This window comes from Loxodonta africana, chromosome 13 (genome assembly GCF_030014295.1).
Source record: "Loxodonta africana isolate mLoxAfr1 chromosome 13, mLoxAfr1.hap2, whole genome shotgun sequence".
In the NCBI taxonomy this organism is placed as follows: Eukaryota; Metazoa; Chordata; class Mammalia; order Proboscidea; family Elephantidae; genus Loxodonta; species Loxodonta africana.
The window spans coordinates 67,064,246-67,089,169 of record NC_087354.1 but is presented as its reverse complement, the minus strand read 5'-3'; the positions used below and the strand labels follow the sequence as shown (position 1 = coordinate 67,089,169).

The following is a 24,924-nucleotide window of genomic DNA, read 5'->3' as shown; positions in this document are numbered from 1 at the left end:
CAGCCTCCTAAGAACGCAAGTACAGATCACAGCAAAAGCCTCCCCCTCTGAGAAGTACGGCTGGTCATCGTCACCAGATACTGATTTATAACACGTGAGGTCCGGGCCAGGAGAGACGCCAGACCCCTATCTGTGCTTTGGGACGAGCACTCATCATTTAAAATGTCAAGCTTGGAGCACTTTGGGGCTAAAGAGTGTCCCTGCCTTAACTCTTGAGGCAGACAGCTCAGGCCCTGGGAAAGAGGGAGGGATTCTCACTGGTTTTACTTTCCTGGAGAACTAGAGGCCAGAAGAGACTTGGGCTCTCTGTTCAGAGTAACCAGCCTCTCTGTGTGGCTGAGCAATCTGTTCCAAAACTGAATAGACACCCATTTCTCCCTGCATCTCATAAGAGGTCTCATCCAGGAAGTGCGGCTGGGGGCATATGGGTCCAACTCTCAGTTCCAAGGGCTTCATTTTATGGGCAGGGGTAAGCTTATGTACAACCCGATTCTGAGACCTCTAGTAAAAGATCCCTAGAAGCTCTTTTTTCTCTTTAACTGCATTTTAATTTCTAGGGCAGTGGTTCTAAGACTTTTTGAAATCAGGACTCCTTAACACTCTTAAAATTTATTGAGGACTCCAAGGGTCTCTTGCTTATGTGGGTTATGTCTATTGATATTGACATTAAAACTGTGGAATTAAAAAAGTTTTTTTATTCGTTTATAAATAGCAACAGTAAACTCAATGTTGTTAGTTTTTGTAGAGTCAGCTCCAACTCGTGGTGACCTTATGTATAACAACAAGACATTGCCCGGTACTGCACCATCTTCATCATCATTGGTATGTTTGAGTCCATTGTTGAGACTATTATGTCAATCCATCAATAAACTCAATACAAGTAACATATTTTATGAAAAATAACTATATTTTTCAAAACAAAAAATGTAGTGAGAGGAGTAGCATTGTTTTATATTTCTGCAAATGTCTCTGAAGTCTGGCTTAATAGAAGACAGCTGCATTCTTGTATCTGCTTCCACATTCAATATGTTGGGACATGTTGCTTTGGCTGAATATGTACATGAAGAAAGTTGAGCCTCACACGTATGTAATCAGAAGAGGGAGGAGTATTTTAATAGCCTTTTCAGATAATTGTGGATATTTTTCGCTGGTACTATACGAAAACTTGATGAGCGGTAGTTTCTTAAAAGTTACTTGCTGCACACCCATGTTTATTGCAGCTCTGTTTACAATAGCAAAAAGCTGGAAGCAACCAAGGTGTCCATCAACGGATGAATGGGTAAATAAATTGTGGTATATTCACACAATGGAATACTACGCATCGATAAAGAACAGTGACGAATCTGTGAAACATTTCATAACATGGAGGAATCTGGAAGGCATTATGCTGAGCAAAATGAGTCAGAGGCAAAAGGACAAATATTGTATAAGAGCACTATTATAAGATCTTGAGAAATAGAAAAAACGGAGAAGAACACATACTTTTGTGGTTACAAAGGGGGGAGGGAGGGAGGGAGGGAGAGGGCTTTTTATTGATCAATCAGTAGATAAGAACTGCTTTGGGTGAAGGGAAAGACAACACTCAATACAAGGAAGGTCAGCCTAATTGGACTGGACTAAAAGCAAAGAGGTTTCCGGGATAAAATGAAAGCTTCAGAGGTCAGCGGAGCAGGGGCTGGGGTCGGGGGAACTTGGTTTGAGGGGACTTCTAAGTCAATGGGCAAAATAATTCTATTATGAAAACATTCTGCATCCCACTTTGAATTGTGGTGCCTGGGGTCCTAAATGCCAACAAGCGGCCATCTAAGATACATCAATTGGTCTCAACCCACCTGGAGCAAAGGCAAAGGAAGAACACCAAGGTCACACGACAACTAAGAACCCAAGAGACAGAAAGGGCCACATGAACCAGAGACCTACATTATCCTGAGACCAGAAGAACTAGTTGGTACCCGGCCACAATCGATGTCTGCCCTGTCAGGGAGCACAACAGACAACTCCTGAGGGAGCAGGAGACCAATGGGATACAGACCCCAAATTCTCATAAAAAGACCATACCTAATGGTATGACTGCGCCTAGAGGAATCCCAGAGACAATGCTCCCCAGAACTTCTGATGCCACAGGACAGGAACCATCCCCGAAGACAACTCATCAGGCATGAAAAGGACTGGTCAGTGGGGGGGAGAGAGATGCTGATGAAGAGTGAGCTAATTAAATCAGGTGGACACTGGAGAGTGTGTTGACAACTCTTGACTGGAGGGGGGATGGGAAGATAGAGAGAGAGGGAAGATGGCAAAATTGGCACGAAATGAGAGACTGAAAGGGCTGACTCAATAGGGGGAGAGCAAGTGGGAGAAGGGAGTAAGATGTATGTAAACCTACATGTGACAGACTGGAATGGTAAATGTTCACTTGAAGCTTAATAAAAATTAATTAAAAAAAAAAAGTTACTTGCAATGTGGAATCTGAAATCATATCAATGAGCTTTTCATACTCTCCCATTAAAATCCATTGGCCTATTTTGTACTTTAAATGGATTTTTGACTATAGCATGATTTTGCAGCACCAAGCATTGGCCATTTGGAAAATACTGGTTCACTGAGTTATGCAGATCTTCTAAAATGTTAACACAGTATTAAAAAGTCACATTTTTTAATATCACCACCAATATCATCAACAAAATCTCTAAGTATCAGGAAGCTGTTAAACTCACAGTAACGGAATAAGTTACCGAAAATTCTAATTTTCACTTGAAAGAACGAATATCATTGTCAAAAAGTACTATCCATTGCTTTACAGACTTACTTCGTTCGTTTTTTGAGAAATACATGAAGAAAGAGGCTATTTCAAACAATCTCAGCAGTGATTTTCCTTGAGACAACTGATGTGCTTTGGTATGCAGCAAAATACTTTATATGTACCAACCATTCGGTCACAGAGAATATTCAAAAGTCTTGTACACAAGGGTAGAGATTGAATAAGATTAATAATTTTTTACTGCTTCATCAAGGACATTCGTAAATAAACCTCCCCCTCCCCCAAGGCTGGTGAAAAACGCAATGACTATCGATAAACATTTTGGTGCCACTGCCTTGATTGTGCTAAGGTACCGACAGGTTTACCTACCATTGATTTTGCATCATCAGTGCCAAAGTGAAGACAGAGAAAAAGGCAAATAATGTCTTAGTATTATTATAAAGACAGTTTTGACTGCATGGACATCTCTTCAGACCACAGTTGGATGAATGCTATTCTAGGGGAAGTGTTCCCACTGTTTTCCCCCTCTTAGCAATACTTGGGCTAGGCTAGAATTTACTCCTGTGGGAGTGGGTGTTTATGAAGCATCTTTTTAGAATGAACACTTTTGAGAAAATCTATTTTAATCTCACATTTGAGAGGTGATGGAGGTGGGGGAGGAAGGAGTACTATAATTATTAAGATAAAATATGCTTTTAAAAGCTTGGTCCATGAGGGTGAGTCAAATTGAGAATTCCAATCTGATGACTGTGATCAATAATAATCCAAACTAATGGTTCGTGTGTACGTGTATCCAAAATGCATATGTTCCTGGAATTATTAATTTGATTTTGAAATCCACTGGAGTAATCTCCAGCTATTTCTCTTCCTGATAGTTGAGATTAGTCTAATGTTAAAATGAGTTTGTGTTTCCTGAGCATTCAGCAATTGTGGATGCGAGAAAGTGCCCTTGAAGAGTGCTTTGTAGCGGACAGATACCAACCTGAGATTTAAACAGGAACTAGTTGTCCTTATTTCCATTTTCTATGCCGCATACTATTTCAAGTTATTTTTGGAAAGAGGTGGAGGTATGAACAAGTTCGTTCAAAAAGAAATACTCTCTGCTGTTGGTAGATCACATATACAATTAAAAGTTGACAGATTTGTCCGCATGCACTTAAAAGGCCCCAGGAAATGTACTCTGCTTTGAGGAAAGGCCTAAAGTGTGTTTTCAATTATAGTTGCAGTGATTAAGTGCTCAGCTGCTAACTGAAAGATCAGCAGGTTGGCAGTTTGAACCCACTAGCGACTCCATGAAAGAAAGATGTGGCAGTCTGCTTCTATAAAGATTACAGCCTTGGAAACCCTGTGGGGCAGTTCTTCTCTGTCCTAGAGGGTCACTGTGATTCAGGACTGACTTGATGGTAATGGGTTTGGCTTTTTTCTTCTTTTTTTTAAAGCATTTTAGAGGGTTATAGCGATTCAGGAAAATGTGGTGGTGTGTCTATGCAGAATAATAAGCCTGAACATTCTAGGCAAAGGCTCCAAGGAAGCAGTGGGGGACTGCTACACCATTCTGTTCACCCCACGCTAATTTTAAAGATCCTGCTCACGCAGGGCAATGAGTCTATTTGGAATGAATGGGCTCTGATAAGAACCCACCCGGAGGCACCTTGGAAGACAGGCCTGGAGATCTGCTTTCTAAGGGTCACAGCCTTGAAAACCCTATGGAGCAGTTCTACCCTGCACACATGAAGTCGTCATCAGTCAAAATCAACCCGAATGGCAACTAACAACAACAACGACAACTTTAATTTCAAGTCCAAAGCTATTGAGAATATTTGAAGGCATGGCAAGATGAGTTTGATCTAATGTGAAAGATAGTCCTATTTCAAATTATAATGCAGGGACACTTAACTATCAATTTTCTTAGACCAACATTTGAGGAAGAATTGGTTTAGATGACATCCATTTTCAATTTGACTACCCTCCACTCTGGGTTTTGATTGGAATCAAGCATGTGTTTCAAAACCCGCTTCAGATAACATTAGTTGTGATGGGTAAGCTAGAGCTTCTGGGAAGTTGGCAGGGAGGGGTTTATCCTGAGATTCATTATCAATGAAAAAACATCTTTTGGGAGATACAGCACACTTTAAGCTTTTCTAATAAAGCATTCAATATAAAGTCTTATTGTTATTTTTTACGAGGTGTGTAGGAACATAACCCCCACTGCCCTTATTAACACACCACTGGAGTTGTGAGAATTATGTCAGAACATCAAAGAGCCATTAGTTATCTATGTAAGTGAATATAGTGTCATTGTCATGTTCTATATCTTCACTGTGCCTCCACCTACTTTGGTGAAAAAATCTATTTTAGAATTGATAGGAAAATATTTAACATAATAAGATGATGAGTCAGGTTTTTTTTTTTTAAAACTGAAAAGGGAAGATGTACTTAAATAATGCACTTTTTTTTTTTTTTAATTCTTTAGCCACATCTGACTCATGACATATAATGTATTCTGCTAAGTTCAAAGTTTCCTCTTACAAAGAGAGTTTTATGAAACAACTCTTCTTCAGACCATTTTTTGCTTCAATTATAGTAGCAGGTTTTGGAGTTTAAATCATTAACAACCTCTGAGTGAACTTTTATCCAAATGACTGCAAGTCACAAAGAGAACAGTCCTCTTTCACCAAGTGCCTTTTGTGCTAGAGTGAGACCCGTCCTTTTCTATTTTTCCCCTTTATGTGTCTCTTTGAAGAAAGATGTGTGATTTGTAAAGTAATGAAAGTATGTATCAGTTAATGAAAACTGCTATATTGGGCTCATAAGGCACACTGGAATGGCTTCAGGGTAAGCTTCATATACCTGCGTTATAGCCGGAAAAAAAAAGTAAATTTCAGAAGTCAAGATTGCTGTGTGCACTGTAGGAGTATCCTGTAGCAGTTAAATCAACCATCAGGGGTGACCTAATCTTATTTTCCCCCTTTTGTCAAGGAGCTGTAATTTTCATTTAGGCAGTATTTTTCAGTTTTAACTCCATTGGGCACGCCAAACAGGGCACTTACGCCATCAACCTAGTTATTGATTTCACCATATGTTATCTTTTTTATTTTTAACATTATTTTTATTGGAATGTCTTTGGGGAGTGTGTGGGAGACTGCAACTACCAGAAACTAAAGGTGATGGGGTGAGAGAGTAATTCTTTTGATGACAAAAGCCCGACAAATTTTATACAGAACAAAGTGTAGTTTAATAAACAAAAGAAAGTTAAGAGACAAATCTATTTACTTTTGAAAACCAGTAAGAATAATGAACTAACCGTTGTTTGAAGAGTGGGAAAAACTTTTTCCCCCCTCGATTCGGCGACTAGCGGGATAAATTCGAAGAACTCCATCCCACCCCCGCGCGCGCGCCCCCCATTCTTTCCCGACTGAGCAGTTGCAAATCCGAGGCTGAGTCCGCCCTGGGAGCCTTAGGGCACCTTCCTCTTTGCTCTCTGTGTGTGTATGTGTGTGTCTAGCTCTCGCTCTTTCCCTCAGTCTGTGCCTCTGTGTGTGTGTGAGTGTGTGTGTGACAGAGAGAGAGAGAGCGCGAGAGGAGAGCGAGCGAGCGAGCGAGAGAGAGAGCAAGAGAGCGAGCTGTGAGCTGTGCTGCCGCCGCCGCTGCCCTTTGATCCCGACATTAGTGTTAGGGGCTCGGAGACACAGAGCGCGGCCATAGACACCGCCGCACCGGCACTCATTTATTTATACCTCCCATCACACACGCGAGCATAGGACACACACACACTCACACCTATTAGATCCGTTTCCATTGAAGAATATTACGCTCGGGGACAAGCCAGGTGCACGACCAAAAATTAAAAAAAAAAAAGAAAAAGAAAAAAAAAAAAAGAAAGGAAAGAAAAGAAGAAAACCCCTCTTCTGGCTCCAGGAAACAAGCTTCAACCCATTGCACACACCGGAGAGAAGGGGTTTCCCCCTGCCCGCCCGCCCGCCCGCCCCCCAACTACCTCCCCGCTCCTGCCAGTGTCTGCCTCTGCCCCCACGGGGGTTTATTTGATCTCACATTAACCAAGGAGGAGAATGTGAGAAAAGGGGGAAAATGCCCAGGAGGAAGCAGGAGCAGCCCAAGCGCCTTCCCTCACGTAAGTCATCCCTTCTCCACCTCCTCTCGTGCCATTTTCTCGCCCTCCCTCTCCCCTCTCTCCCTTCCGCAGCCTCCTCCGTTGTTTTCTGCATTAGTTTAGGGTTACAGAGGTGAAACTGACAAAGACACAGCCCGGGTTACTCCTCGTTTAGGTCTATGCTGAGGCAGCCATGTTGGTGATGATCAGCCCCGTGCCCTTTCTATTCTCTCTCTCTTTTTCTTTCTTTCTCTCACCCCCCCTCTTTTTTCCTTGAGATCGGGCTTTTTTCCCTTTTCCTCCCCCTTCCACCTTCTCACTCCGGTTGCTGGGGGTAGGGGGCGCGAGGAGAGAGGTGGGGAGTAGTGTGGATGCCGGGGTTTTTATCGCGGGGTGGGGGGAGAGGTTGGAATCTTAAAAAAAAAAAAAAATTCCTTGTGGTTCCCAGTGCTGGAGGGTCGGGCCGCGCGGAGGGCTGGGGGCCGTGACATGGCGTTTGGGGGTGTCGGGGCGAGGGCGCGCGGCCGCCCGCCGGGGACGGGATCCAGGGAGAGGTCCGTCTCCGGCTAAAGGTTGCGCCGGGGTTGGTCGGCCCCGGAGCCCGCGGCGGCGGCGGCGGCAGGAGCAGGAGGAGGCGGAGGTGGAGGCGGCGGCGGAGGAGGGGAGTCGGGGGCGGGCGAGGCGGGAGAGGCTGGGGAGGGTGTGGGGGCACCGCATACAAACACACGGGGACACACGCGCCGCCGGGCGGCTGCTCCCGCGGCGCCGGGGCAGGGTGCGCGCCCGGGCGCAGGGGGCGCGGGGCGCCCGGGCGGGGGGCGAGGCCGGGCAGCGGCGGGCGGATGTGGGGTGCGGGAGCTGCGGTGAGGCGGAGGCAGGAGGCAGGGCGGCTCGCGGCGCGCGAGGTCCCTGCAGAGCCGAGGGGAGGGAGGAGCAGGGCTCCTGGCCGCAATAAAATGCGGGGTCAGTCGGATCAGACGGAGCCGGGCGAGACTCGGGCTCTCAGACCTCCCTGGCCGGCGAGCCTGAGCAGAGTCCAGGACTAAAGTGCATCACAAGCCTCCCCGGCTGCAGCCACACACACCAACTGGAGACTCATACCCGCCGGCACGGCCCGGTCCCCTTCCCCTCCTCCACCCGCGCCCCCGGTCGCTCTCTGCCCTCCCTCCTGCTTTTCTTTGCGAGACTCTTAACTTTTCCCCCCACTCCCTCTCCAGCTCACCCCCCCCCCCCAATCTTTCTCCGCTTTGAGTGTTCCGAGATGCTGCTAAAGCTAAAAGTGAAGGAGAAAGAAGCAACTAAAAATATCCCCCGGGGCCGCCCGGCTCCTTGAATGCACAGAGGAGGGGGCAGGGGAGAAGGCATGGGGCGGGGTGACCGGGAGGAGGGGACGCCGGAGGCGCCGGAGGGAGGGGTCGGGGGAGACGGAGGGTCAATTTCTCTCCCCCCCCCACTGCTCCCCTCTCCCGGCGGTTTGGCCCTGCTCTGCGCCCGATCCTGCAAAACCCGGGCTGGGGGCGGGAGCGGAGCCGGAGCGCCCGCCCGCCCGCCAGCCCGCGTGTCAGGCCGACGTGGTCGGTCACCTGAAGTTCACGGAGGGTGGGGGAAGGGTTAAGGTTATGGTGTCTCGGGCTCGGGTTGTGTGTGAGCGTGTGCGTTTCCGCTGCAGACAGGCAGCGCAATCGATCTCCCCCTCGCGAAATATCCGCGGCGGTGCCCGCCCGGGGGACAGGGAGGGGGCGCAGGCTGCTCGGGCCGGGCGCCCCCGCCGCTCCGTGTCACCCGGGCCGTGGCCGAAGTGGCCAGCAAGGGCACTTGCAGGCAGCCTGCTCCGCAAACATTCCTCTTTCTTTCTCCTTCCCGGTACGCAGGAGTCGACGCACAGGGCTTGGGTTGTGTGTGTGTTTTTTTTCCTTTCCTTTAAAAAAAAAAAAAAATGCCCCTGTGCAGTCCTTTCTTCGTCTGCCCGCTAGAGGTTCTGAGGATAATATCACATATGTAATATATATGCACATAAAATCACTCTCAGGCGGCTGAGTGTGTAGGGAAATTCTGTGTGAGGAAGGAGAAGGAGGTGGAGTTGGGAAGGGCGAGTTGGGAGGCTCCGCGCTGCGATTCACAGAAAACTCGCAGCAGTTGGTGGAAGAGTGTGTGTGTGCACATGGCCGGCCGGCCACAGTTCCCAGCTCCTTTCGGGGGTGTGTGGGAGGAGGGAGAGGAGGCAGGAATCCTGGGGGGGCCGGGGGAGGCTTCCCCTGCTCAGACAAAATGGGCTTCAGTGTTCTTTGCGAACTTGCCCTTAGATGGCAACTTTGGGAGCTGATGAGCTTGTATGTGAAAACCAGGGCGGTGAGGTTATTTGGTCATTTTCCTTTCTTCTCCATCTGCTTTGAAAAAAAAAAAAAAAAAACAAACTGTTGGCGGGGTTAGAGGGAGGGTGGGAGAGGAGAAGGGATTTTTCTGTTTCGGCTGTGACGGAGATGGAACGCTTTCCCTCCCGTGGTGTGTAGCGCTTTCGGGCAGCTGCAGCCTGCCCTGCTGGTGACCTTGACCCTGACCTGGTGCGACTACCCTCTCTGTCTGAGAGGAAATTCAGGCTCCATTTTAGCTCGAGTGCTTGATGGGCCTCTCCTGCACGTTGGTGCCTGATGATTAAGTTATATTTTGAGAGTGGGTTCTCCCATCCTGTTCTCTGATACTGTTAGCCACTCACTTAAAAAAAAACTCCTTCTCCCAGTCGCATAAAGGCACTTTCACTGAAGTAAGAAGCAATTGCCTCTTGGAAACAGTGTAAACGTCCCTCCAGTTTTGAAAGGGAAGCCTTAATTTGCGAAGCTTTTCCACTTACCTTTGCGTTGAATGGATTTTTGTGGACATGCGCTGCGTTTTCTTCCCGTGGTTTACACGTGTTTTGTAGGCAATTTCATTTGGGCTAAAAGTAGCTTCTGGGCAAATGGTGTAGTTTGCAATTCAGTCACAGTAACACAAAGCTTACTAAATGCTTAGTGAATCCTGAAGAAATTTTTAGTGGTGTGGAGATTTAATAAATACCGTCTTTTATAAAATTAGTGTTAATTTGTATTTAATGCAGAATAGAATTGTGGGCCTAAGTCCCAGTTCTAACGCTAACTATGTTTGGGGAGGATTTTTCTTTTCCTAGAGAACTGTTCTGTATTAAAGTTAAAATAGACTAAATCTAGGGATTCAAATCTGGATAGGGATTCAAATTGCTGTAATGGAAGTCATCGCAGGATTTTAAGAAGTTATATTGGGGCAGAGTTAAGATTTGACCCTGAAAGAAAGAAGCGATGTGTATAATGTGGGGGTGTGGGGGGCTCTCTGAAACCCTGTTGGTGTGGTGGTTAAGAGCTATGGCTGTTAACCAAAAGGTCGGCAGTTCACGTTCACCAGGTGCTCCTTGGAAACTCTTATGGGGCAGTATCTACTCTGTCCTGTAGGGTCGCTATGAGTCAGAATTGACTCCACAGTAACAGGTTTGGGTTTTTTTTTTTTTTTTTTTTGTGGGGGTACTCAGAATGAGATGGGTAAATTGTTCTTGAAGCCAAAGAGCCCTTCTAAATAAGTACAAAAGTTGTGAACAACCACTGTTGATACATGGTTTTAAGAATCTGAGGAACCTGTAAACACACATTTAAAAAGTTAAGGTTAAAATACAAAAAGAGAAGCTTGTAAAACGTGAATCTGTAGAAAATTTGGAATGCTTTCCCCTCTTGCTTCTGCATCCCCCCAACAATACAACTAAAGATACCTAAGCATAAACCACTGTGACCTGTGCACTGTTTCCATTTGTTGAATCTATTTATCTGTTATTAAATATGATACTAGCCAGGCACAGACTGGATCTACAAAGCCCACTGCCCTCCCGCTCTGTGGCACAGAACACCAAGGAACCTGGAAGTTCCACCCTAGAGTGGATTAGTCCTGGAAATCCAGTCTAGCACTTGGTATTATCTGATACCAAGTCTGGGGTGAGCCTCAGCCCCTGGCACGGTGTCCCAGCAATTCCCTAGGCTGGGCTTCGGCCTGCTAAGGTTTCCTAGCTCCTTCTGTTCAACTAGACACCCATGGGACTGTTCAGAACCGAATTAGCTTTGGGGATGGGCAAGCCTTTAACCTGACACTACTAACCTAAGCTTTAGGTTTCTGATTTAAAATTCTACACAGTCATTTCCTCCTGGGCCTCTGAAGTTTTTGTTCTGTTTTGTTTGGTTTTTGTTATATGGGCCTAATACATATGCAGAAAAAAAAAAAAGTGTCCTCCACAGTTGAGTGGTGGTCCTACTGTCTACAAAGCAAAAAGAAGTTTTTCATTAGCTCTTGGAGGTGATCTCCCAAAAGGGTGTTAAACCTATATTCTTTTTGAGGATTGGCTTTAAAAATTATTACCGAAAACCTTTATTGCTTGGCTTGGTGGAAGCTCTTTGGGGCAGTTCTACTCTGTCCTATAGGGCCCCTATGAGTTGGAATCGAGGGCAACAGGTTTTTTGTTTTTTTTTTTTTGGTGTAGCAATTATCATTTTAGGATTTAAGTATGACTCTGCTGCTTTTGATGGCTTTTTTACAAAGTTCTTTCTGCTAGCAAGGTCAGATGCAATGTTCAAAAAGTGTCCTAGAGGCTGTTTGAGCTATACCATGAAATTTTCTTTAGCAGAGCCCTAAACTTGATCCTTAAAATTGTTTGTCAGCAAGCAAGAGGAAAACTAAGACTGCTGCCGTTTGCTAGGCATGGGACTGGGCACTTTATGAACATTATTTTATTTGGGATCACAAACTGAAGAGGGGCAGGAAAAGGAAGGGCTTTCTCCTCTGTCTGTTGCGTTTTAATTCCTTCCATCATTGGTGCCATCAGAGCCTTTAAGATTTTTCTCGTTAGCTTCAATTTGCCCATAAATGTGTATGAGTTTAGATGCTATTATGTTTATCTTTGGCAACTTGCCTGCTGCCTATTCCCAAGGGAGGGGGCACAAAGGAAAAGCTAATAAAACAGTTGTTTTGCTCTTCCAGTATTTTCATTGTTAACTCAGTTGTGGGTCAAGACCAGAACAGATGATTACGTTCTTCATTCATAAAACTTAAAAAAATTCTCTTTCTGTCTAGTAAAACAGAGAAGCAAAATGACTGAAAAGCAGCAGAATCCATTATTTTTAGACTTTTAATTATCAGTCTTCATGTCTGATGGGAGCCTGGATGGCACAAGTGGTTTGTGATCAGCTGCTAACTTAAAGGTTGGTAGTTTGAACCTGCCTAGCAACTGTGTGGAAGAAAGGCCTGGCAAACTGCTTCAGTAAAGATTACAGCCAAGAAAACTCTCTGGAACAGTTCTACTCTGTAACACATAGGGTCCCCATGAGTCGGGGGGCCAACTGGAAAGCAGCTAACAACCACAGGAACACATGTCTGAGGAAAGAGAAACTGTAGAAGATTTAACTATCTCTCCGTATTTATGCTTATTAATTTTTGCAGTGACCAGACAATACCTGACTAACCATGGCAGAAACTATGTGGGAAAAATTTTGAGTCTGAAATAGCAAAATATTTTATTGTTCCTGTCAGCCAGAGAGAGGAGTGGTTAAAATGCTCGGTTACTAACTGAAAGGTTGACTGTTTGAACCCACCAGCTGCTCTGCCAGAGAAAGGTGTGGCAGACTGTTTTCTGCAGATTTCAGCCTTGGGAACCCTATGGGGCAGTTATACTCTGTCCTATAGAGTCGCTGTGAGTAGGAATTGACTTGACAGCAGTGGATTTGGGTCAGTCAGAGCTAATGATTCTGAGGTATTGAGCAGCAGTCTGGATTAATACTTGGTAATAATGCATATCTATTCTCCTAAACTACCACTTGTCTGTCAGTTTGTCATACAGTGGTGGCTTGCATGTTGCTGTGATGCTATAAGCTATGCCACCAGTACTTCAAATACTGAAACTTGCTCTTGAATGTAGAGTAGCTAAAGCGAATGGAAGAAATGATGATGTAAAAGAAGTAAACAGAAAGTTTCAAAGGGTGGCTCGAGAAGACAAAGCAAAGTGTTAATAATGAAACGTGCAAAGACTTGGCATTAGAAAACCAAAAAGGAATAACTCGTTTGGCATTTCTCAGGCTGAAAGAACTGAAGAAGAAATTCAGGCCTTGAGTTGCAATATTGAAGGATTCTATGGCCCAAAAATTGAATGAAGCGGGAAGCATCAAAAAAAGATGAAAAGAACAAACAGTCATTCTACAAAAAAGAATTGGTCGATGTTCAGAAGGTAGCACATGATCAAGAACTGATAGCCCTGAAGGACAAAGTCCAAGCTGCAAAAAACAAGACTCTGGGAGATGAATGGAATGGACAAAGTCCAAGCTGCAAAAAACAAGACTCTGGGAGATGAATGGAATACCAATTGAGATGTTTCGACAAACAGATGCAACACTAGAAGTGCTCACTTGTCTATACCATGAAATTTGGAAGACAGCTACCTGGCCAACTGACTGGAAGAGATTAATATACGTGTCCATTCCAAAGAAAGGTGATTGAGTGCAATGTGGAAATTATTTAACAATATCGTTACTATCACACGCAAGTAAAATTATACTGAAGATAATTCAAAAAGGGTTGCAGCAGTAAATTGACAGGGACCTGCCAGAAAGTCAAGCTGGATTCAGAGGATGGTGTTGAATGAGGGATATCATTGCTGATGTCAGATGGATCTTGGCTGAAAGCAAAGAATACCAGAAAGATGTTGACCTGTGTTTTATTGACTATGCAAAGGCACCTGACGGTGTGGATAACAAATTATGGATAAAATTTCGAAGAATGGGATTTCCACAACACTTAATTGTGCTCATGTGGTACCTGTACATAGGCCAAGAGGCAGTCATTGGAACAGAACAAGGAGATACTGTGTGGCTTAAAATCAGGAAAGGTGTGTGTCAGGATTTTATCCTTCCACCATACTTACTCAATCTGTATGCTGAGCATATAATCTGAGAAGCTGGACTATATGAAGAAGAACACAGCATCAGGATTGGAGAAGGACTAGTTAACAACCTGTGATATGCAGATGAGACAACCTTGCTTTCTGAAAACAGAGAGAACTTGAAGCACTTATTGATGAAGATCAAAGTCTATACATCCTTCAGTGTGGGTTATACCTCAACATAAAGAAAACAAAAATCCTTACAAGTAACATTATGATACACGGAGAAAAGATTGAAGTTGTAAGGATTTCATCTTACTTGGATCCACAATAAATGTCCATGAAAGCAGCAGTCAGGAAATCAATTGACGTATTAACATTGGTAAAACTACTGTGCAAGGCCCTTAACAAGATGTTTTGACACAGGGCCTGCAACTATGGGCCCAAACACAGCAACGATTGTGAGGATGGTGCAGGACCAGGTAGCATTTTCATTCTTTTGTATGTTGGGTCGCTATGAGTCGGAACCAACTCAGCTACACCTGACAACAACAACATTCTCCTAAAAGAACACCGTGCATGTGTTCCTTATGGTAAGTTAGGTAGCACTGAGCTTTCGCATTAAAATGAGGACGATAGTCAAAACCACATTCCTTGTAATGCTTCAAAGTAATTTCTGATTAAAAAAAAAAGTTGATTTTTAATTTATCTGCGTGCTGCCATCTCACTTTGGCGTTGACACAGCTGGTGTGAGCTGACAAGTCTCTCTGCACAAAGTGTTAATAAATCATGCTGGAGAAGTATGAATTGGACAGCTTTCAGCCAGTTGTTAGAGCTCACTATGCACTTGAGATTTTAGAATCTTTGAATGGCATCTAGTAGGATAGTTCCTAGGGAGGTGTGGAAAGTCCCTGTCTTGTGAGACATGTAGAATTAGATGGCCAAAGGCTGCCGCAACACCCATGGGAGAGTGTTGTGTTGGTAGAGTAACCAGGCAAGCTTCTCCTGGGGTCACAGTTTGGTTTAAAGTACACCTAGTCCTATTAATGCCAAGATGCTTTTGTAGAAAAGACCAGAATAGAAATGCACAGTGCCTGCTGGATTGGTAAACCAGCTTACTTAGTAATCATAACAGTTTGGGTTTAAATTGTATCTGGCTAGTGAGTTTCATGAAAGAGGAAGCTCTCATCCAGTATTACTAACCCTGGTCACCTCATATGCAAATTGGTATCCTGAGACTCAAAGATGACAAGGTACTCGATTAACAGTGGTGGAGCCCAAATTGCTGCTCCATAAAAAGTTTCCCTGGTTTCTGTGGCTGGTCAGTAATGCCCATCTGTGAAAGCTGAAGGGCATCAAACTCCTGAGAGTAGGTTAATTTATTCTTGAGCCTCCTCATTTAAAGTTGCCATGTCCTCCTCCATTCTTTCTTTTTAAGTATCTGCTGGAGTGTTAGGATAGAAGGAAGGAAAAATGAACAGAACAGGTGGGAGCTCATCTCTCTGCTCTGAGTGATGTATTAGTAATTTTCTGTAATTTAATCAGACTCATCCTAGAACAAGAAAATGAGAGCATGACCTGCAAAATAGGATTTTGGGGGCGTTAAAGGATTTCTAGCATAAGATTTTACAGGACCATGGGCTTTGTGGTGAAGGAATAGATTTTGGGTTTTCTCTTATTGAAAAGAAATCCAGATGAGGCCTAGTTATTAAGATGTGTGTTTTTTCTCCCCCATAAGATTTCATCACTATTTTGCCTTTATTAACATACCCCAAGCATCCCGTTTTAGAGGTATAGATCGTAAGTGACAGTCCTGGGTCCTGTCTCTGACGTGCTCTCCTTGGTCGCCTGCTGTGCGAGGTATAGCTCAGTAATTCATACCATCTAGGGATAAGTGTACAGAACACTTTATGGTTCATGGTAGCTCAGATGTCTTTTGTCATATTTTATAAGGAAATAATGTGTGAAGCACAGACCTTAGAAATAGCTAAGACTACTCGATGGGCTGAAGTTTCTAGCTGCTTTCCCCCTTCTGTTTATGAGCAGGTTTTGTATTTCCATCCTCTGTCTGTAAATTACATTTTTATGATATTAGTGGATAGTCTAGGACTAGGTGCTGAAGCAAGAACCCTCTCAGATGACTCTTACCATTCTCCAAGGACCCACCTTGGGATAGCATTGCTGTAGTTACAAGGTAGTTTCCTACATTAAAATCAAACTTTGACTTGATAACCGTCTTAAGCTGCATGGGTGCATATTGCTGTTTATTTTATAAAAGCCGGCTTCACTGTGGGTAGGTACACACACACACACACACACACACACACACTACACTGTAGCTAATTTTATAAAATATAGAGTGATACATGCCCACAGCCTGAGACCAGAACCTGGCTGTTAGCGACTCTGCTTTGCACAGACTGGCCCAGGGTTGAAGTAGACTGAGCAGATAGTCTGTGTGCCTAAAAAGGGTCTTGTTTTCATTATCCATTTAGCCTCCACTACTACGACCACCGAAGTTCCGTCTCTAGAGGTCTTATGTGACCAAGCCTTAGGTACTCTTGGCTTCTGTTTTTAACAAAATCCAAATTCAGTAAAGTTTTACCTGTTGGCAAGGAAGAAACGCACGGACCTTCTCTGTGGCTTGGGCCTGAAAAAGCAGACCGTAAAATAACCTCACTCACTCTCTCTGGTAATTTCTAGATGGATCAGAAAAGCGATTAACCCTGTTAGAGCTGTGGTGTGGAGGAAAAAGGAAAGGGAAGGGAGAGATGCAGATCTCAGGGTGAAATGTTCTGAGTGCTCTGAAGAAGTTGGCCTTCAGAGGGGCCTGGACAAGGCCAGAAGAAAATGATCTTTTATAGGATTGATTGGCAGAACTTTGTTTATCTGAGCTTTTGAAACCAGCTACTGTATTTGTGGAGGGTGAGAGATTTTTCTGAAGTTTTATAGTGGTAGTATCTTTTGTTGCCTGGTGGTATATCTTAAGAAGCTCTTTGTTTGTTTTGTTTTGTAATGACAGGGAGGAAATGTCATCTATGACTCTACCCTCTTTTCACTATGTCTATTGTATATGCTCTGACTAATGTAAAAACAGAGAACATGTGCTTTTTAAGTTTATAATGTAGCTTTTAAGAGTACAAACATGTGCCAGGTTGTTCATATCCCAGCCTTGCCACTAACTAGCTGTGTGACTTTGGGCAAGTTACTTAACTTCTCTGTGCCCTAGATCCCTCATCATTAAATAGTGATAATAGTGCCTGTACAGAAGGGTTATTTTAAGGATGAAGTGAGTGCATATATAAATAGAAATATTACACACACACGTGCATGCCTGAGTAGTACCTGGTGCATAGAAAGAGCTTAGTAAGTATTACCTGTTATTAAGTATATGATACACATTTCAGTTTGTTTACATTGCGATTATTGTTGTTAGGTGCTGTTGAGTTGATTTTGACTCATAGAGACCCCATGTGTTGGAGTAGAACTGCCCCAGAGGGTTTTCTAAGGCTGTAATCTTAACAGATGCAAATCTCCAGGTCTTTCTCCCGCGAAGCTGTTGGTTGGGCTTGAACCACCAAACTTTTGGTTAGCAGCCGGATGCTTAACCATTGCACCATTTCTAACCTAGAAGTTCATGTTAGTTTAGATGTTTTTTGTTTTTCTTTTTCTGTATATCTCATTAGAATGATGAATAATAGTATGATAGAGTAAAATTCTTTTATAAAGCTATTATTGCAGGGCTTGACTAATGCATGTTTCATAGGCCAACAATATTACGTTAGACTTTCATTGTAGGGATGAGTTCCTTTGTTTATATGATTTGAATTGTGTAATAATCTTAAGAATTATGACCAGGTTTTACCATAAAGTGAGGATAGTAAATCCGCCTTCACAGACTTGTAGTGAGATTCAAATGAGAGAATAGGTATTTAATAAATGTTTATTTATTCATTCATGTATTCAATAGGCCGTCCGCTGATTAAAATTACCTGGGGGAAATTTATACTGGGCTTTCTACGTGTTATGTAGGTTAATAGTTGAAAAATTTTGCACAGCAAGAAGGAAAACAGGGTCTGCAGTTTCTAATCCCAGAGAACGAATTCAAGAGAGCACAGTGGGGTGACTGCTTGCTCGCTGGCCATCTACCTTAAGTGAGGGATTGAGCGAGGGGATGAGGTCAATAGGTCATATCTGAGGTCACAAGCTGCTGGCCTACTGTGGTATTTTGACCCACACCGTATGTTTGAAAAACCAAGATAACATTTGGAAAAGGGAGCTTTTACATAAAAGTCCACATTTTTAGCTTTTTTTGAAAACTTGGAGGAGCTGGAAGCACTGGGCCCACCTCCCCACATGGCAGCAATCTGCTGTAGTCGTTGGCGGCTGTCTCCCTTACTCCAGGCATGTGCTCGTCAGTCTGCCACTGTTCCTACCACTCGGCTGCCATGTTCCCATATGGGTGTACACCTGCCTACCTCCCTCATGTATCTTCCCTCACGGCCCCTGCAGGCATTTGGATTATTCAACATTCTCCAGCGTTCTTTGATCTTTTAATTTCATCACCTAGGTGAAGGTATTGCAAACCACCTTCTAGGGAACTACCAAGAAGTAGGGAGTCCCTTGGGTGTCATAAACAGTTATGGGCTTGGCTACTAACCCAAAGGTTGATGGGCTGAACCCACCTAGAGCCACACCCCCAAAGAAAGACCTGGCAATCTGCTTCTGAAAAGTCACAGGTGTGAAAACCCTATGGAGCTCGGTTCTACTCTGCAACACGTGGGGTCCCTGTGAATCAGAATTGATTCCACAGCAACTGGTTTTATTTTCATCAAGAATCAACACGGGGGCACCAGATCAGTGCGTTTGCATCCTGGCCCCCCCACGTTCCAGCCATGATCATAGCAAGTTAGTACAGTTCTCTACCTCTGTTTTCTCCTGTGTAAAATGGGGGAGACAGTTTAGGTTCTGTGGGAACTGAGGAAGTTTATACATGTAGATGGTTAGACCTGTGTCTGGCCCATAGTAAGTGCACAGTAAATGCTGATGTTAGTACACTGAGGTTTGAATTCATTTGCAACCAAGGATCCCGGTAGGATTTTTGTAACTCTACGGTGTAGTTAAGCAAACGTAGCTATTTCAAACATAGCAGTTTCTGATCACCATCAGCCAACCCAGTGATTCTAACCCTGGCTGCACATTAGAATCACCTGGGAGATTTTAAAAATACATACACCCCCAGAGATTCTAACTGGCCCAGAGTGGAACCTAGGCATGGACGTTTTTTAAAAGGCTCCCTGGGTGATTCTAATGTGTAGCCAGTGTTGAGGACCCCTGAGCTAACCAGAGCTCCCACACTCAGGTGATGTCATTTCAGCCAAAAACAAAGACATGTGATGCTGAGCCTGGACAGCTTATTGACGATAATTTGTTAGAGTCTTAAACCCTAAAAATAACTCAGACTTGACTCTGACTTTTTCAGGTTTGAAACCAGAGGCTCAGGGACCAGGCAGGAGACACAGACTCCAACCTTCTCTGTCACCCTCTCCCACCACTGTCACCAGGGTTCCTTACTAGCTTTGTGACCTTGGCAGGTCACTTAACCTCTCCAGGATTTAATAGCTTCATCTTGTAAAATGGATAATAATGCATTAACCAAACCTTCTATTTAGATGTTGCTTTATTGTTTACAAAGCACTTTCACTTGTATCATCTGCTTATGAGGCAGGCAGGGAAGGGCTCCTTCCTTCCCCAATTGGACAGAAGTGGAAACTGAGCCACAGGGAAAGGAATACACTAGATTGAGGTCACTGTTAGCAGGTACTGCCATTTTTGCTCTGAGGTCTGTGAAATCTTAATGGAATCTCACAACTAGAAGACACGCCTTTGTCACCTGAAACTGTTCTCAACAACCTCCTGTATAGGAGGACCCCTTGGGTGCCGATGGAACGTGTCAGCTCTGTGATCCATGGAAATGGATGTTGCCAATAACACTTCTTTCCTCAAAGATTTAAGATTCCGATTTTAGACTTCAGACCAAGCAGAGGATAATAGAGTCACGTGCAGTGGCATTTTCTGGGGTTCGGGTTAGGCACTCCATATGGAGAACACTGCCTTGGTGTAATGGCTTAGAATTATGAGTTGTTTTCTAATCTCTGCTTGTTTGGCCCAACTTGTTAACCCAACAGTCCTCTGTGGAGCACGAAACACAGCTGTATTTGGGAGGAAACAAAGTGTGGGAGACCCTACGCTCCAGGAAACATTCCTGAAATGTGCTAGTGTAATTTCTCCCTTTTAGGGGAAAGCAAACTTCAAATCATTACTTAATGGGTTCTAATCTGAACTTAAGAAAGAGCGAAATCAAATTATAGTGAGCTGCTTTCTGACATTTATAGGAAGAGAGACATTTCACAACGCAGAAGTAGGGTTTGGGTTGGCTAGACCAGTAGATCGTAGTTAGAGACAAGTGCTGTGCACCAGTGGCTACTCAATACTTGCTGATAGGTGAAACATTTGTACAAAACAGGAGGGGTGAAAAAAGAAAAGCCCAGGTGTTTTCATTATGACTTGGTGTACCCCCTAAGGCTAGAACCACAGAGTCATAGAAATTACAGATACATACTAATTTATCTTTTTAAATCTGTGTTGGTTTTTAATGACAAAAGTGGTGCATGCTTACCATAAATAATTAAGACTGTGTAGAAATGTTTAAAGAAAAATGTGAAGTAACCCCAGAGATAACCACTGCGAACCAACAAGCGGTATTTAAAATTCAGCCTTCATTTGAAAAATGGATGCACTTCAGCAGAGCTAGCTGAGTTAATTTGAGTACCACATTCAGGATAAGGGCGGCAACATTGTTCTTGTAAACTGATTAGATCACATCTGTAGTACTGAATCCTAGATTGGGTGCCCCAATTTAATGGGGGAAAATTGATAAACTACTTACCAGAAGGGAGGCAACTAGACTGTTGTAGGCTCTTGAAATCGTGAGGAATTAATTATTCAGGCAATTGGGAGTGCTTAATTTGAAGAAAGGAGTAGGGGTGGATGAAAATCACACATGGTAGCTACATTCAAGTTCCAAAGGCCTGTTGAGTGATAAAGGGAGTACACTTACTCTGAACTGTCATTCATCCAAAATTCTCAGCTCCTATCTGAAAACTGATACTTTATTTATTCATTCAGCAAAAAGTAACAGAGTTTTTGTGTGCCAGCAATTAGGCATATGTACAGCTGAATAAAGTATGGTCCCTGTCTTCAGGAAGTTCAAAGCCAAATGAGAGAAGCAAGAGAGAAACATAAAGATAAGCAGATGAAGTATTTTCATAAGTTTATGAACTGCTGAGCATTAAACAGAGACTGGGACCAGTAGGGTAGAAGTTACAGGGATGATAACTTTGATTTGATTAATATAAGGACCTATTGAATAATGAAAACTGCAAAAACGAAACAGAATGTCTTACGTTTATGAAGAAGGTAGTTCAGCCATCTGTTAGGGGTAGTTTTCTAAGGACTCCAAGTCATGTGCAGTGGGTTGAAGAGGAGAAAGATCGAACTCTAAAATCATTTGGTACCATAAAAAAGAATTCTGTAAAGCAAATACTGCTTTGCTTGGGTTCCATTTTAAAACAGGAAATCCGCTCCTACAGTGGGGAGAAGCATCTTTCGATATATTGACTTGAAAACCTTTTGGGAGGAAGAATATATGGCAGCATACCTGGTGTCATGTTAGAACAAGTAATAAGGATTTGATAGCTGAGAGTTGTGTTCCCCACTTGGTGCTTATTCACTAAGGAAAAGTTTTGAGCATTGACCTGGCTCACAAAAGTGGTATAGAATGCAGTCTCCACTGACAGTTGTTTTAAATGTTGACACAAAACCATCACAGAGGATAAAGTACAAATCAATATGCTAACAAGTACCAGCCAATATAATATGAATTAGATGTGTAAATGGTTGAGGAAAGGCGGAGGAAAACGGATGGGGTAAAGATTCTTGGAGATTCCCGAACCTGTTGCCTTTCAGTCGATTTCAACTCATAGCAACCCTATAGGACAGAGTAGCACTGCCCCGTAGGGTTTCCAAGAGGTGGCTGGTGGATGGGAATTGCTGACCTTTTGGTTAGCAGCTGAACGCCTAACCACTGGGCCAGATCAGTGATGTTTAAAGCATCCTAATGGAGCCCTGGTGGCGCAGTGGTTAAGAGCGACGGTGAGCTGTGTCTGCTAACCAAAAGGTCGGCAGTTCAAATCCACCAGCTGCCCTTGGAAACCCTTTGAGGCAGTTCTACTCTGTCCTATAGGGTTGCTTTGAGTTGGAATCGACTTGAAGGGAAAGGGTTAAAGGAAGAAATGGAACCCTGGTGGTGAAATGACAAAGTGGATTTAGACCTGGAGAGGAGAGGAAAGGAGAGAACATTCCAAGCTGAAGAAGTGACATTAGCCAAAAGAGGTTGAAATAGAAAGTATGCAGGAGGCACTAAGAGAAGGGACCTCACTGAGTTGGAGGGGCCAAATTGGTGGTGTAAGTGTTGTTGTTAGTTGCCATTGAGTCGGCTCTGACGCATAGCAACCCCATGTGCAACAGAACAAAATACCATCTGGTCCAGTATGCTCAACTCCATTGCTGCACCACTGTGTATTTTGAGTGCCTTCCAACCTAGGAGGTTCGTCTTCCAGCATTATATTGGACGATGTTCTGCTGTGAACCATAAGGTTTTCATTAGCTAATTTTCAGAAATAGATTGCTAGGCCCTTCTTCCTGGTCTCTTTTAGCCTGGAAGCTGTACTGAAACCTGTCCACCATGGGTGACCCTGCTGGTATTTGAAATACTGGTGGCATAGCTTCCCGCATCATAGCAACACAAAGCCACCTCAGTATGACAAACTGACAGACAGGTGGTGGTGTATAAGGATAAAAACAAAAAACGAAACCCGTTGCTGTCGAGTCAGTTCTGACTCATAGCGACCCTGTAGGACATAGAGTAGAACTGCACCAAAGAGTTTTCAAGGAGCGCCTAGTGCGTTCGAACTGCCGACTTTTTAGTTAGCAGCTGTAGCACTTAACCACTACGCAACCAGGGTTTCCTTGCATAAGGATAGGAGGTAGGAAGAATACAGTACGGAGATTATGATTGCTAAGTTTGGTGGTTTGGCTATAATGCAAAAAGCAACTGTGAAATGTGACAGTTTCTTTCACTGGGGTAATAGTGGAGATGGAGGATGATAGCCTGAAGGAGGAAAGGACCTTTTTTTTTGACTGGAATATGATTTTTTTTTTTTTTTTGTACTTCAGATGAAGGTTTACAGGACAAACTAGCTTCTTATTTAACAGTTAGTACACATAATGTTTTATGACGTTGGTTGCCAACCCCACGACATGTCAACACTTTCCCTTCTAAACCTTGGGTTCCCTATTACCAGCTTTCCTGTCCCCTCCTGCCTTCTAGTCCTTGCCCCTGGGCTAGCATGCCCCTTTAGTCTTGTTTTATGGCGCTTGTCTAATCTTTGGCTGAATTGTGAACCTCAGGAGTGACTTCATTACCGAGCTAACAGGGTGTCCAGGGGCCTTACTCCCGGGGTTTCTCCAGTCTTTGTCAGGCCAGTAAGCCTGGGGTTTTTTTTGAGTTAGAATTTTGTTCTACATTTTCTCCTGCTCTGTCCGGGACCCTCTATTGTGATCCCTGTCAGTCAGTGGTGGTAGCCGGACACCACCTAGTTGTGCTGGACTCAGTCTTGTGGAGGCTGTGGTAGCTGTGGTCCATTAGTCTGGAAAGGACCTTTTCAGATAGGGAGACCTGTTGAGAAGCCTAATTTGGATGGCTGGCAGTGGGATGAGACCCCTGAAGGTGCCAATGGAAGAGGTGCACCCACTTATTATGGCTTCTTTGGGCTGGTGCTAGAGCCCTCAGCCAGGGTTCCCTCCCCCCGCCACTTCTCCTTCCTTCCCTCTTTGGTTCCTGACTATGGCAAGGAAAGCTCTGCTGCAGCACCTCCCTTTGAAGGTTATTAATCGCTGCTGTTTACAAAAAACAATACATTTAACATATGTGCATATAAAATGAAAAATAATCATAAAGTAAGTATCTGTAAATCTATCTCCCGAATCGAACAAGTTTCAAAACTGTTAAACCTCTCCATGTACTGCGGGTTCCCATCATCCTAAATTTTGTTTATCCTTTCCTGTGTTTGTTCTTTATACTTTTATCATGTTATTTAGTTTTGCTTGATTTTGGAATTTATAAAAATCCTAGCATACTACGTGCATTCTGCACTGTGGTTCTGCACTGTACCACTGTCTTCTAAGTTTATCCACATTGGTCCCTGTAGCTGTGGTGCGCTCATTTTCACTGTTTTCTGTTACACTGTAGAAACAGAACACGAGTGTTTGGTTTGTGTCCGCTTTTTGCTGTTATGAACAGTGTTTCTGTGAATATCATGTACTTTGGTTTGAGTGTTTTTTTTTTTAAACCAGTTGCCATTGGGTTGAGTCCAACTCATGGTGACCCCATGTGTGTCAGAGTAGAACTATGCTCCAAAGGTTTTTCGTGGCTGTGACCTTTCAGAAGCAGATCACTAGGCCTTTCTTACGAGACACCGCTGGGTGGGTTCTAACTGCCAGCCTTTTGGTTAGTAGCCTTGCCTCGCACTAAACCGTTTGAGCCACCCGGGGACTCCTTTGGTTTGAGTGTAAATTTATCTAAGTGGCTCGTTCTCAAACACGTTGGTTTCAGGACCCCTTTACCACTCCTAAAAGTTATTGATGACTTTAAAAAAAATTTTTGCTTACATACATTATATTTATTGATACCATATTAGAAATTAAAACTGAGAAATTAAATATTTTATTGTTAAAAATCATGACTACAACCCATTACATGTTAACTATAAATAGCATATTTTAAATGAAAAATATATTTAAAAAAATTTAATGAGAAGACTGATATTTTAAGTTTTTGCAAATTTTTTTAATGGCTGGTTCGATAGAAGACAACTAAATTCTCATATCTACTTCTGCCTTTTATCAATCGCAATATGCTATCTTGGATGAGTTAATCAAGAAGCTCTGACCTCACACAGATATGTCATAGCCTCTTCAGATAATTATGGTTATTCTTCTTTGACACTACATCAAAAG

General features: G+C 43.6%; 1 protein-coding gene across 5 annotated transcripts in view; it reads left to right on the top strand.

The window, feature by feature from the left end:
- The first annotated feature begins 6,708 nt into the window (after positions 1 to 6,708).
- ZNF827 (zinc finger protein 827) overlaps positions 6,709 to 24,924 on the top strand; it is a 202,488-nt gene continuing 184,272 nt past the window's right edge. For all 5 annotated transcript variants that reach the window (XM_010597215.3, XM_010597214.3, XM_010597213.3 and 2 more), the window contains exon 1: positions 6,709 to 6,890. In XM_010597215.3, coding sequence (XP_010595517.2) covers positions 6,848 to 6,890 — 43 coding nt within the window. In that variant the 5' untranslated portion in view covers positions 6,709 to 6,847. The remainder of the gene's footprint in view (positions 6,891 to 24,924) is intronic.